Below are 15,585 nucleotides of genomic sequence, written 5' to 3'. Positions count from 1 at the left end.
GTAAATGCTCAGTTAGTAAGATTGGTAGATGGATTGACTGATTGATTGAAGAGGACATCCTCCTACACAAATATTTTCCAGGCGCAGATCCCCTCTAGATCAGTGTGCCTGTATTTCAAACCCCTCTTCACTGACAAGTAAACCTTGGCGTTATCCTTAACTCCTCTTTCTTAATCAACCCAAATATTCCAATCCATCACTAAATCCTGGCGATTCCACCTTCACGATATCGCGACAATCTGCCCTTTTCTCTCCATCCGAACTACTACCACATTAATCCAATCAATTATCCTACACTGCCTTGATTATTATATCAGCTTCCTTGCTGACCTCCCAGCCTCCCGTCTCTCCCCACTCCAGTCCATACTTTACTTTGCTGCCCAGGTCAGTTTTCTACAACAATGTTTAGTCCACTTTTCCCCACTCCTCAAGAAACTCCAATGGTCACCACCTCCGCATCCAACAAAAGCTTCTCACCACAGGTTTTAAAGCATTCAATCACCTAGCCCCCTCCTACCTGACTCTGCTACACTCCTAATACCACCCAGCCCACACACGGCACTCCTTTAATGCTAAACGTGTCACTGTACCTTGACCTCATCTATCTCACCACCAACTTCTTGACCTTGTCCTACCTCTGACCTGGAATGCCCTTCCTCCTCTTATCGGACAGAAAATTACTCCCTTCACCTTCAAAGCCTTATTGAAGACACATCTCCTCCAAGAGGCCTTCCCTGACTAAGCCCTCCTTTCCTCTTTTCCATTTCCTTTCTACGACACCCTGACTTGCTTCCTTCTTTCATCCCGTGACAGCAGCAGACAGCATGTTTCTCCATGTGTGCTGCAGGTCACACGAGCTCAGCTCAGACTGCAGTTTGGAAAGGGGAAAAGGAGGGAACAGGGAACAAATTGTGGTGGCAAGCTGGGGATGCCCCACGGCAGCAGAGGTTCGCGGTCATGGACTCCTTGGCACCTGGGGTGGGCGGACACTTGTGTTGTCTCCGCAGGAAACAGCCCAAGGCTCCCCTCTTTGTCATGGAGCCTGAAACTGAGGAAGCCCAGCGTAGCATAGAGTAACAAGAAATAGATAAATACAGGACAACCACAGTCAGGCAATAGAGAAATTACTGTTGTCCTTTTCACACCTGGACAGACAGACTAGAGTTGGAAAACCACACTGGAACAGGAAATTCTCAGTAGGGCTAAGGGGAGGATAGTGGCTGATTTGTTCCAGTGAGGATATCCTCATGCTAGAAAATTCAGCACAGAGAGATGGTAAATTGCAGGGTCAATCGCAGTGAGAGAATAGTTGGGTTTATCATTGTCCAGTTAGGGCCATGTGTTCTGAGTTCAAAAATGACTGCTGCCTTCAAGGAGCTCTATCATACCACCAGTAATTAATAAATTGCCATGAGTTCTGTGAGTCAGACCCCAGAGATCATGTTTACCAACTATATTGTACTGTACCCTCCCAAGTGACTAGTATGTGCTCAGCACAGAGTAAGGAGTCAGTAAATACCACTGAATGATTGATCAATTCTCTTCTGGGTAAGAGCAGATGGAGCTTCTTTATTTGGTTCATTCCACTAAGACTGTGAGCTATCCGAGGCAAGGGTTTGTGTCTACCAATGCTATTATACTGTACTCTCCCAAACAGTTGGTACAGTGCTCCTCACACAGTATGCACTTACTAAATACCACTGATGGACATGGAATGGTGTTTATTGAGGTCCCAGTAGCTGCAATGTGCAGTATGAAGCATTTAGAAAGGTAAACAGAAAGGAGAGATTTGTCTTCTGTCCACCAGGAGTTAACACTCTAATAACAACAAACAGAAAGGAATCTATTCCAGATTTTCCCACTCCATCTCATGTCCTGAGAATTCTCTACCCGTTTTTAACCAAACCCTCCATCTGTGCTTTACAGCAACTGCTCACTCTTCATTTGAGGAGAAAATAAAGAAAAGGCGAAGTCGGAGGGAGGCAGTATAGATGAGGGCAGGAAAGAAGAAAGGAGATGGGAAAAAAAGAGGTCTCTCAATGTAGTGAGGTATGGAGTGCGTAAGAATGTCTATCTGTGTTTTTCCTGGACCCGTCCATGCAGCGATCGTGGCCACTGGTCAAGATTTGCAGCTTCATAATGATAATAATGATTGTGATATCTGTAAAGCACTTACCATATGCCAAGCACTGTATTAGACATGGTTTGCTGGGTACAATCACAGTCCTTACCCCACATAGGCTGTCAGGCTAAGTAGGAGAAAGTGGTTATTTCATCCCCATTATAAAGATAAGGAAACAGAGGTAGAGAAATTTTTACTGAGTTTTCCAATGTCACACTATGGACAGCGGCAGAGCCAGGACTAGAATCCAGGTCCTCGGACTCCCAGTCCAGTGCTCTTACCACTAGGTCACCCAGACAATCCTGAGGTAAAACCACTCTGGAGTGAAGACCGGTTAAGTCAGAGGAATGATCAGGGCAGTCCGTGGAGCAGGACCTTTTATCCGATAGATAGTTTCTCCTTTGAGAAATGTTTGGGCCACAGCAGCCTTCCCATCGCTGCCTTCATGTCCCGGTTCCTCAGGCTGTAGATGAGGGGATTAAGGGTAGGAGGGACCAAAGCATAGAACACAGACACCAGCAGGTCCAGTGCAGAGGAAGAGTCTGATATTGGCTTTAGGTAGGCAGAGAACCCAGACGTGATGAACAGAGTGACAACAACCAGGTGGGGCAGACAGGTGGAGAAGGCTTTAGAGCGGCCCTCTGCCGACGGCATCCTCAGCACTGCTGTGAAGATGCGGGCGTAGGAGCCCACGATGAGCACAAAGCAAATGAAAACTAAGCAGACACTGATGGCTAAACTCACATCTTCTGGGACATGGTCAGTGGAACATGCAAGTCTTAGCAACTGGGGACCATCGCAGAAGAACTGGTGGACAGTGTTGGGGCCACAGAAGGATAGAGAGAAGGTGCTGGCTGTGTACATGGTGGCACTCAAACAGCTGCCAAACCAAGAGGCAGCCAACATGCGTACACAGGCCCCATCCGGCATGATGATCTCATAGTGCACGGCGTGGCAGATGGTGACATAGCGGTAGTGGGACACCACGGTGAGCAGGGCCAACTCTGACCCACCGAATAACAATACGAAGAATATCTGGGCAGCACAGCCCAGCAGAGAGATGGAGTTGACATTCGTGAGGGAATTGAGGATGGATTTGGGGACTGTGACAGAGATGTAGCCGAGGTCAATGACGGACAGGTTCTTGAGGAAGAAGTACATGGGGGTGTGGAAGTGCCGGTCGAGGGTGGTGATGGCAATGATGAGGAGATTCCCCATCAGGGCTCCCAGATAGACCAGAAGGAACAGCGCAGTGTGGATCAACTGCCACTCTTGGATGTCGGAGAATCCCAGGAGGAGGAATTCTGTCACCGTCGTGATATTAGACATGGTCTGGGAGATGTCATGAGCTTCCTGTGAGAGTGAAGAATGGTACAAAGTCAACATTCCCAACTGAGCATCTTCTGAGTCTGCTATTAGTGTTGAGGATTTTCTGGAGAAGAGCTATAACCAATCTCAAGAAAATTTATAATGGGATGGGATGACAGGAGGCAGGAGTGCATTTTGGCCCAACAGCAAAAAATAAGAATTGGGGTATCTGTTCAGCAATTAATATGTGCCAAACACAGTTCTAAGTGCTGGGGTAGATACAAGATAACCAGCACCTCACAATCTAAATAGGAGGGAGAACAGTTCTTAATCCCCATTTTACAGGTGAGGAAACTGGGCCCCAGAGAGGTTAAATGACTTGTTGAGATCACCTAGCAGGCAGTGGCAGAGTCAGGTTAAAACTGAGGTACTCTGATTCCCAGCCCTAGGCCATGTGGCTACTACTCACACCATCTTCATAAATAATAATTATAATAATAATGTTGGTATTTGTTAAGCACTTACTATGTGCCTAGCACTGTTCTAAGCATGGTGGGGGATCCAAAGTAATCAAGGTTGTCCCACGTGGGGCTCACAGTCTTAATCCCCATTTTACAGATGAGGTAACTGAGGCACATAGAAGTTAAGTCACTTGCCCAAAGTCACACAGCTGACAAGTGGCAGAGCTGGGATTAGAACCCATGACCTCTGAATCCCAAATTCGGGCTCTTTCCACTGAGCCATGCTGGATCCCCAAAACCCTACTAAAAACCCTACTAAATCACATCTCCTCCAAGTAGCCCCCTCTGATTATACTCTCCTTTCCCCACTCTACTGGCCTTCTCTTCTTTGTCATCTATACACTTGAATCAGTACCCTTTGAGCACATTTTTTCTCACTCCACCTACAGACACACAGCACTATTGTCCAGATCCTTATTTGCTGCCACTTCCACTACTTGTAATTTATTTTAATGCCTGTCTTCCCAACTGGTATTGCTAGCTCCTTTTGTTTAATGGTATTTGTTAAGCGATTACTATGTGCCAAGCACTGTTCTGAGTGCTGGAGTAGATGCAAGGTAATCAGGTTGTCCCCACGAGGGGCTCGCAGTTTTAATCCCCTTTTTCACAGATGAGGTAACTGAGGCATAGGGAAGTTAAGTGACTTCCCCAAAGTCAGGAAGCTGACAAGTGGCCAAGCTCCTTGAGGTCAGTGGTCATTTGTGCTGTAATTTTCCAAGCACTTAGCAAACTGCTCTGCACGTAGTAAGTGCTCAGTTAGTATCGTTTCTTTATTGATTAATCTGAGCTTTAGGGTCCGTGTTATTTAAGAACTTTGATATTCACCCCACTCCTAGTCGCACAGTGCTTTGTCCATAACCTTATACTCCGCTGCTTCCCCTATCTGTAATTTATTTTAATGTTTGTCTCTCCTACTAGTCTATAAACCCCGTAAGGGAAGGGATCATGTTTACCAGCTCTATTGTATTGTGCTCTTCCCTGTGCTTAGTACAGCGTTCTGCACCAAAAAGCACTTAATAAATACAATCGAGATAGGATCCCAGGTAGAATCCAGATATATTTCCATGCCAGTGATCAGTACATATTTACTGCACTCTCCCACAAGGTCATCCACTGCCTTTCATTGACAGGGATCATGGTAAAGAGTAGACCTCCTCTCAAAATCTACACCCTCCACCAGTATATTTGAACCCATCTTCTACCATTCACTTCTCAGCGGCTTCTTCTACGCTGCTTGTAAACGTGCTCATGTAACCCCTGTCTTAAAAAAACCCTCTTTGTCTCCACAACTCCCACCAGCTATTGTCCTATCTCCCTTCTACCATTCCTTTTCAAACTCCTTCAGCAGGTTGTCTGCTTCTTCTCCTTGATTCACTCCAATCTGGTTTCTGCCCCCTTTGCTCCGCTGAAACTGCCTTCCTCAAGGTCACCAGTGATCTCTATTTGCCAAATCCAAAGGCCTCCATCCTAATCATCCTTGACCTCTCAGCTGCCTTCAACACTGTCGACCACCCCCTTCTCGCGGAAACATTATCCAACTCCGGCTTCACTGACACTGTCCTCTCCTAGTTTTCTGCTCCTTTCTGATTTCTTTCACAAGTCGGTCTGCCCCCTACGCTCTAAATGTGGACATCCCTCAAGGATCTGTTCTAGATTGCCTTTTATTCTCTGATACACCCACTCCCTTGGACAATTCATTTGCTCCCATGACTTCAGCTACCTTCTCTACATGGATGATTCTCCAGCCCTGACTCTTTCCTCAGCAGTCTCATATTTACTCTTGCCTTCAGGACATTTCTATTTTGATTTCCTGTAGTCACCTCAAAGTTAACAAGCTGAAAACAGAACTCCTCATCTTCTGCCCCAGACTCTGTCCTCCCCCTGTCTTTAGGATCACTTAAGACAACACCACTATCCTCCTTGTACATAAGTCTGTACCCTTGCCATCATCATCGACATCTCTCTCATTTAACATACATTCAATATGCCACCAAATCCTGTGGGGTTTACCTTCACAACACCACTGAAACCCATCCTTAACTCTCAATTCAAATTGCTGCTATGTTGATTCAAGCACTTACCGTAGTCTGACTTGATGACTGCAGCATCCTCCTGGCTGACCTTGCAGCCTCCTGTCTTTCCTCCATCCAGTTCATATTTCACTCTGCTGATTGGATCATTTTTCTAGAAAAATGTTCAGTCCACAACTCCCCACTCCTCGAGAACCTCCAGTGGTTTCCCATGAACCTCTGCATCAAACAGAAACTTTTACCATCGGTTTTATCATGCTCAATCGCCTTGCCCCCTCCTACCTTACTTCCCTGATTTCCTCCTTCAACCCAGCCAGCACATTTCACTCCTCTAATGTCATCATACTCACTGCACCTCTTTCTCATATACCTCACTGCCAACCTCTCATTCACATTAAAGAAGCAGCGTGGCTCAGTGGAAAGAGCACGGGTTTTGGAGTCAGTGGTCATGGGTTCAAATCCCTGCTCTGCCAATTGTCAGCTGTGTGACAAGGCCCACTTAACTTCTCTGGGCCTCAGTTCCCTCATTTGTAAAATGGGGATACAGACTGTGAGCCCCATGTGGGACAACCTGATCACCTTGTAACCTCCCCAACATTTAGAACAGTGCTTTGCACATAGTAAGCGCTTAACAAATACCATCATTATTATTGTTATATTATCATAACTCTGACCTGGAGTGTCTGTAATCTTCATTTCTGACAGACGATCATCCTCCCCACCTTCAAAGTCTTATAGCAAGCACATCTCCTCCAAGAGGTCTTCCTTAACTAAGCCTTCATTTCCTCTTCTCCCTCTGCATCACCCTTGAAGTTGGATTTATAGGCTTTCTTTACCCCTCCATCAGCCCCTTATGTACATATCTAGACTGTGAGCCCACTGTTGGGTAGGGACTGTCTCTATATGTTGCCAACTTGTAATTCCCAAGTGCTTAGTACAGTACTCTGCACACAGTAAGCACTCAATAAATACGATTGATTGATTGATTGATATCTGTAATTTATCTATTTCTGTTAATGTCAATCTCCCACTTCAGACAGTAAGCTCGCTGTGGGCGGTGGATGTGTCTGTTTATTGTTATATTGTACTCTACCAAATGATTAGTACAGTCCTTTGCACACAGTAAGTGTTTACTAAAAATGATTGATGGATTAATCGAGGTCTCTCCAGTCCTCAAAAATCGCCAGTGGTTGCCTATCCACTTCCACATCGAATAGAGATGCCTTCCTCTCAGCTTTTAAAATCTCATTCAGCCCGGCCCTTCATATCTTACCTGGCTGATTACCCACTACAACCCAGGCCACATGCATCACTACTCTAATGCCAACCTACTCATTGTGCCTCGATCTTGTCTACCTCACCTCTGACCACTTGCCTACATTCATTCATTCATTCAATCGTATTTATTGAGCGCTTACTGTGTGCAGAGCACTGTACTAAGCGCTTGGGAAATACAAGTTGGCAACATATAAACACAGTCCCTACCCAACAGCGGGCTCACAGTCTAGAAGAGGGAGACAGACAACAAAGCAAAACATAATAACAAAATAGAAGAAATAGAATAAATACGTACAAGTAAAATAAATAAATAAATAGAGTAATGAATATGTACAAACATATATACATATATACAGGTGCTGTGGGGAGGGGAAGGAGGTAAGGTGGGGGGATGGGGAGGGGGAGGAAGAGGAAAGGAAGGAGGGGGCTCAGTCTGGGATAATGATGGCATTTGTTAAGTGCTTACTATGTGCAAAGCACTGTTCTAAGTGCTGGGTGATGCAAGGTGATCAGGTTGTCACATGTGGGGCTCACAGTCTTCATCCCCGTTTTACAGATGAGGTCACTGAGGCACAGAGAAGTGAAGTGACTTGCCCAAAGTCACCCAGCTGACAAGGGGTGGAGCTGGGATTAGAACCCATGACCTCTGACTCCCAAGCACGTGCTCTTTGCACTGAGCTACGCTGCTTCTGTACATCCTGCCTCTAGCCTTGGAATCCTTCCCTGTTCATATCAGGCAGACTATCACTCTCCCTATCTTCAAAGCCTTATAAGAATCTCACCTCTTCCAAGAGGCTTTCCCCTCTCAAGCCCTCATTTCCCCTACTGAGTACCAGAGGGGGGTCTCTCCCCACATCCTATAATTTGTGTTTAGCTCAGCATTTAGCATCGTGTTTGGAGTGAGTGCTTGATCAATCCCATGCATTTCAGGAGGAACTCACTGACCTGGGGTGGATTTGTGCCTAATTGCCCCTGCTGCTCTCCTTATCCTGTGGGTCTGCACGCCATCAATTGTGTCTTGTGGAGGTTCGCTAACTGGAAAATCATTTTGATTTTAAGCACCATAGATTGTCTCCTGGGGCTGGACTGTTCTGTGACTGGCACAGCCTCATCCACCGCAAAGTCCCAGAAGTGGGAGCTGAACAAGTCCCAAAGGGTCTCCAGACTGCAGATCCAGGCCAGTGGAGCAGGCCACATTGTTTCAGAGGTGGGGCTATTCCCAGGGCACAATCAGGGAGGAATTGGTTCTGCCTTCTCCTCAGTCTCAGATTGACCAAGATAATGTGGTACTCTAGCACCTTGAAGTCAACCCAACAGACACAGGCCTGACAAAAGCATGGCCAGGAGGGACCATGACTCTTCCCTACCAGACTGTAAGCCCCTTGGGGTCAGGGATCATGTCTATTAACTCTACTGTACTCTTCACTTAGTACAGTGTTCTGCCCACAGTAAATGGTCAACTAGTTTGATAGATTGATTGATTGATTTATGAGGACATCCACCTACTCAGTTTTCAGATGCAGAACCTCTCTAGATCACTGTGCCTGCATTTCGAACCCCTCTTCATTGACAAGTAAACCTTGGCATTATCTTTGACTCCTCTCTCTCATTCAACCCAAATATTCCAATCCATCACTAAATCCTGTTGATTCCACCTTCACGATATCACTAAAATCTGCCCTTTCCTCTCCATCCAAACTGCTGCCACATTAATCCAGTCACATCATTTTTCTACAAAAATGTTTAGTCCATGTTTCCCCACACCTCAAAAAACTCCAATGGTTGCCTATCCACCTCCGCATCAAACAAAAACTCCTCACCAGAGATATTAAAGCACTCAATCACCTTGCCCCCTCCTACCTGACTTTACTACTCTCCAACTACAACCCAGCCCACACAATTTGCTCCTTTAATGCTAACCTTCTCACTGTTCCTTGACCTCATCTATGTCACCACCAACGTCTTGCTCATGTCCCACATATGGCCTGGAATACCCTTCCTCCTCATATGAGATAGAATATTACTCTCTCCACAATCAAAGCCTTACTGAAGGCCCATCTCCCCCAACAAGCCTTCCCTGACTAAGCCCTCATTTCCTCTTCTCCCTTTCCCTGCTATGACACCCTGACTTGCTCCCTTCATTCATCCAGTGATAGCAGACGACAGCATGGTTCTCTGTGTCTGCTGCAGGGCACAGGAGCTCAACTCAGACTGCAGTTTGGACAGGAGATAAGGAGGGAGTAGGGAACAAGCAGCCGTGGCAACCCAGGGATGCCCAATTTCAGCAGATGCTCTAGGTGCTGGACTCCTTGGCCCCTGGGGTGGGCAGGCACCATTGTTTTCTCCACAGGAAACAGCCCAAGTCTCCCCTCTTTGTCACGGAGCCTGAACCTGAGGAAGCCAAGGGTAGCACAGAGGAACAAGAAACAGATAAATACAGAACAACAGTCACGCAATATGGAAATAACACAGTTGTCCTTTTCACATCTGGACAGACCTACTGCAGTTGGAAAACCACCCTGTAACATGAAATTCTCAGTAGGGCCATGGGGAGGAGAGTGGCTGATTTGTGCTAGTGAGGATATCCTCATACTAGAAAATTCAGCATAGAGAGATGGTAAATTGCAGGGTCGATTGCAGTGAGAGAAAAGTTGGGTTTATCAATGTCCAGATAGGACCATGTGTTCTGGAAGGATTCTCTCCTCAGAGCGCCACCATAGACGCCCCGGGACTCCGTTCCCGAGAGGCCCGCCCGCCCGCCATCACACCGCGCGGCCTTGCTGCTCCTGGAAGGATTCTCTCCTCAGAGCGCGCCGCCATAGACGCCCGGGACTCCGTTCCCGAGAGGCACGTCCGCCCTCCATCACACAGCGTGACCCCCGCTGCTCCTGGAAGGATCCTCTCCTCAGAGCGCTGCCATAGACGCCCGGGACTCCGTTCCCGAGAGGCCCGCCCGCCATCACAGCGCCCCCACGGACGCCCCCCTGCTTCCACCCCCCCCCCACTTAGGCGACCTTCCTTAAAGTGCCCCTCATCCCCCCCTTCCCGGTCCGGTTCTGTTTGACTCTCCCCCCGCCCCCAGGTAAAAAGCCCTTGTTAGCACCATGTTACATTAACGACAACCTCATTCGCACCTACTCAGCCATCCCATGCTAGTTGACTGTTCGCTCCTCTCCCCAGGTATCTCTGCTCCCTGACCCCCCTTAACAGGCCCACCCTACTCCAGCACTTAATAGTTTGTATCTGCTCTCTGTGACATCATTATCTGCCAATTTTATTATTGCCATAGCATATTGATTGTTTAACTGCACCCTGTGATGCCATCGCCTACTTATATCATTGCTACTGTTTTATTGCTTCTGCATCTCAATTGTTAACCTCCCGCTATACTGTCACTCGCCCTGCTGACCTCACCATGAACTTTCAATTCCCTTGCTCCCAACTGCCATTCCCATTTCTCACCTTCCCCTTCCCCTCTCCCACCCAGTTTTTTTCCTTCCTCTCCCCCACCAAGACCACTCCCCCTCACCCCCTACCGAGGATCCCTCTGTACCAGCGCCAGTCCTCCGCTACTCCCTCCCGGCCCCCTCCCTCCCCTTCTCTCCGCCCCCACCCCATCCCAGTTCTCCTTTCCCATCGCCACCCCCCTTCCCACTCTCCCCGCCTAGGCCCCCGCCAACTCATCCCAATCCAAACCCTCCCCACCCCTCGCACCCTTCCCCCTCCCTCCCCTCCCTCGACAGATGCTGCCAAGTGTGGCCTCTGGAACCCCCGCTCCGTTTTAAGTACAATCCCTTCATCCTGGACCTATTCCTTTCCAGCTCTCTACTCCTCCTCGCCTTAACTGAAACATGGCTGTCTCCAGACGACACGGTCTCTTCTGCTGCTCTCTGCAGTTCAGGACTCTTCTTCTCCCACTCCCCCAGACTCACCTGAAAAGTAGGAGGTGTCGGTTTCCTTCTCGCCCCCCAATGCCGCTTTCACACTATCCCTCCCCGCCTTCCCTTTCCTTCCCTTCCTTTGAAGCCCACATTATTCGTCTCTACCACCCCCTCCAGATTCTTGTAGCGGTCATCTACCGCCCTCCCGGCCCCACTTCCAACTTCTTTCACGACTTTGACCCCTTCCTCACCTTCCTTTTCTCCTTCTCCATGCCCACTCTGATCCTCGGAGACTTCAATATCCACATGGATATTCCTAACGACTCCTCTGCCGCCCGCCTTCTATCTCCCCTTGACGCTGCCAACCTCTTCCTCCACCCCACCTCACCCACTCACCAACTTGGTCATACCCTCGACCTCATCATCTCCTACCGCTGCACTGTGTCCACCCTCACCAACTCTGAAATCCCTCTCTCTGATCATAATCTTCTCACCTGCCTCCTCACTCACACTCCTTTCCCCTGTAAATCCGTATTACTCCCTCACAGAGATCTCCACTCTCTGGACCCCACCCATCTTTCGGAGCGCCTCACACCCCACCTCGCCGCCCTCTCCTCTCTACCCAGTCTTGATGATCAGATTACTGCTCTCAACTCTACAATTTCTACTCAGCTAGACTCACTCTCGCCCCTTGCCCTTCGCCGCTCTCGTACCACTAACCCACAGCCCTGGATCACTGCCACTGTCCGCCTCCTTCGCTCTTATGCTCGAGCTGCCGAACGCTGCTGGCGAAAGTCTAAACACCAACCTCATTCACTTCAAGTTTATCCTTTCCTGCCTTAACTCAGCCCTCTCTTCTGCCAGACAAAACTATTTCTTCTCCCTTATTGACACCCATGCCCATCGCTCCCGCCAGCTATTCCGTATATTCAACTCCCTTCTCAGGCCCCCGGTTCCTCCCCCTCCTCCTTCCCTCACCCTCAACGATCTGGCCTGCTACTTCATTAACAAAACTCAATCCATCAGGTCCGACCTCCCCAAAGTCACTTCCCTCCCTTCTCCAACCCCCCGGATTTCAGCACTCTCTGCTACTCTCCCATCCATCCCAGCAGTATCCTCAGAGGAGCTCTCCTCCCTCCTCTCAAGTGCTACTCCAGCCACCTGTGCTTCTGACCCCATTCCCTCTCATCTCATGAAATCTCTCGCTCCATCCCTTCTCCCCTCCTTAACTTCCATCTTCAACCGCTCACTCTCCACTGGTTCCTTCCCCTCTGCCTTCAAACATGCCCATGTCTCTCCCATCCTAAAAAAAACCTCTCTCGACCCCACCTCACCTTCTAGTTATCGTCCCATATCCCTCCTACCATTCCTTTCCAAACTCCTTGAACGGGTTGTCTATACGCGCTGCCTAGAATTCCTCAACAACAACTCTCTCCTCGACCCCCTCCAGTCTGGCTTCCGTACCCTACATTCCACGGAAACTGCCCTCTCAAAGGTCACCAATGACCTCCTGCTTGCCAAATCCAACGGCTCCTACTCTGTCCTAATCCTCCTCGAACTCTCAGCTGCCTTCGACAATGTGGACCACTCCCTTCTCCTCAACACGCTATCTGACCTTGGCTTCACAGACTCCGTCCTCTCCTGGTTCTCCTCTTACCTCTCCGGTCGTTCATTCTCAGTCTCTTTTGCAGGATCCTCCTCCCCCTCACATCCTCTTACTGTGGGGGTTCCCCAAGGTTCAGTGCTTGGTCCCCTTCTGTTCTCAATCTACACGCACTCCCTTGGTGATCTCATTCGCTCCCACGGCTTCAACTATCATCTCTACACTGATGACACCCAGATCTACATCTCTGCCCCTGCTCTCTCCCCCTCTCTCCAGGCTCGCATCTCCTCCTGCCTTCAGGACATCTCCATCTGGATGTCTGCCCGCCACATAAAGCTCAACATGTCCAAGACTGAACTCCTTGTTTTCCCTCCCAAACCTTGCCCTCTCCCTGACTTTCCCATCACTGTTGACAGCACTACCAACCTTCCCGTCTCACAAGCCCGCAACCTTGGTGTCATCCTCGGCTCCGCTCTCTCATTCACCCCTCACATCCAAGCCGTCACCAAAACCTGCCAGTCTCAGCTCCACAACATTGCCAAGATCCGCCCTTTCCTCTCCATCCATACCGCTACCCTGCTCATTCAAGCTCTCATCCTATCCCGTCTGGACTACTGCATCAGCCTTCTCTCTGATCGCCCATTCTCGTGTCTCTCTCCACTTCAATCCATACTGCATGCTGCTGCCCGGATTATCTTTGTCCAGAAATGCTCGGGGCATATTACTCCCCTTCTCTAAAATCTCCAGTGGCTACCAATCAATCTGCGCATCAGGCAGAAACTCCTCACGATATGCTTCAAGGCTGTCCATCACCTTGCCCCCTCGTACCTCACCTCCCTTCTCTCCTTCTACAGCCCAGCCCTCACCCTCCGCTCATCCACCGCTAATCTCCTCACCGTACCTTGTTCTCACCTGTCCCGCCATCGACCCCCGGCCCACGTCATCCCCCGGGCCTGGAATGCCCTCCCTCTGCCCATCCGCCAAGCTAGCTCTCTTCCTCCCTTCAAGGCCCTATTGAGAGCTCACCTCCTCCAGGAGGCCTTCCCAGACTGAGCCCCTTCCTTCCTCTCCCCCTCGTCTCCCTCTCCATCCCCCCCTTCTTACCTCCTTCCTTTCCCCACAGCACCTGTATATATGTATATATGTTTGTACATATTTATTACTCTATTTATTTATTTATTTATTTTACTTGTACATATCTATTCTATTTATTTTATTTTGTTAGTAAGTTTGGTTTTGTTCTCTGTCTTCCCCTTTTAGACTGCGAGCCCACTGTTGGGTAGGGACTGTCTCTATATGTTGCCAATTTGTACTTCCCAAGCGCTTAGTACAGTACTCTGCACATAGTAAGCACTCAATAAATACAATTGATGATGATGATGATGATGATGATGATTTCAAAATGACCCCTACCGTTAAGGAGCTCTATCTTACCACCAGTAATTAATAAACTGCCTTCAGTTCTGTAAGTCAGACACCAGAGATCATGTTTATCAACTATACTTTACTGTACCCTCCCAAATGACTAGTAAGTGCTCAGCACAGAGTAAGGAGTCAGTAAATACCACTGAAGGACTGATCAATTCTCTTCTGGTTAAGAGAAGGTGGAGCTTATTAATTTGATTCATTCCCCTAAAATTGTGAGCTAACCGAAGCAAGGGTTTGTGTCTACCGATGCTATTATACTGTACTCTCCCAAGGAGTTAGTACAGTGCTCCTCACACAGTAAGCACTTAATATATACCATTGATTAATTTAGAATGGATGGTATTTATTGAGGTCCCACTAGCTGCAATGCACAGTATGAAGCATTTGAAAAGGTAAACAGAAAGGAGAGATATGTCATTTCTCCACCAGGAGTTTACACTCTAACAACAACAAACAGAAAAATAGCTATTCCAGATTTTCCCACTCAATCACATGTCCTGAGAATTCTCTGTCCGTTTTTCCCCGAACCCTCCATTTGTGCTTCAGACTGACTGCTCACTCTTCGTTTGAGAGGAAAATAAGGAAAATGGAGGGAAAATGGTGTGTGGAAGGCAGTGTAATCAGGGGAAGGAGAGAGGAAAGGAGAAGGGTAACAAAGATGTCTCTCACTGTAGTAATCAATAAATCAATCAATCAGTCGTATTTATTGAGCGCTTACTGTGTGCAGAGCACTGTACTAAGTGCTTGGGAAGTACAAGCTGGCAACATATAGAGACAGTCCCTACCCAACAGTGGGCTTACAGTCTAGAAGCGGGAGACAGAGAACAAAGCAAAACATATTAACAAATTAAAATAAATAGAATATATATGTACAAGTAAAATAAAGAAATGAATAGAGTAATAAATATGTACAAACATATATATATATATGCAAATATTTACATATATATAAAGGTGCTATAGGGAAGGGAAGGAGATAAGATGGGGGGGATGGAGAGCGGGACGAGGGGGAGAGGAAGGAGGCGACTCAGTCTGGGAAGGCCTCCTAGAGGAGGTGAGCTCTCAGTAGGGCCTTGAAGGGAGGAAGAGAGCTATCTTGGCGGATGGGCAGAGGGAGGGCATTCCAGGCCAGGGGGCTGACGTGGGCTGGGGGTCGATGGCGGGACAGGCGAGAACGAGGCACGGTGAGGAGATTAACGGCAGAGGAGTGGAAGGTGCAGGCTGGGCTGGAGAAGGAGAGAAGGGAGGTGAGGTAGGAGGGGGCGAGGTGATGGAGAGCCTTGAAGCCCAGGGTGAGGAGTTTCTGCCTGATGCGCAGATTGATTGGTAGCCACTGGAGATTTTTGAGGAGGGGAGTAATATGCCCAGAGCGTTTCTGGACAAAGACAAACCGGGCAGCAGCATGAAGTATGGA

At 48.3% G+C, this 15,585-nt stretch overlaps 1 protein-coding gene across 1 annotated transcript; it reads right to left on the bottom strand.

The window, feature by feature from the left end:
- Positions 1-1,245: 1,245 nt before the first annotated feature.
- On the bottom strand, positions 1,246-3,034 carry LOC119924382 (olfactory receptor 14K1-like; the record flags this gene model as incomplete). Its single annotated transcript, XM_038743224.1, has 2 exons — positions 1,246-1,250; positions 2,587-3,034. Coding segments are annotated over 2 exons (453 nt in total), but the record flags the coding sequence as incomplete, so codon positions are not given.
- Positions 3,035-15,585: the final 12,551 nt, after the last annotated feature.

This window comes from Tachyglossus aculeatus, unplaced genomic scaffold (assembly GCF_015852505.1).
Source record: "Tachyglossus aculeatus isolate mTacAcu1 unplaced genomic scaffold, mTacAcu1.pri scaffold_97_arrow_ctg1, whole genome shotgun sequence".
In the NCBI taxonomy this organism is placed as follows: Eukaryota; Metazoa; Chordata; class Mammalia; order Monotremata; family Tachyglossidae; genus Tachyglossus; species Tachyglossus aculeatus.
Note: the sequence above shows the minus strand (reverse complement) of the source record. Positions and strands in the feature narration are given on the sequence as shown.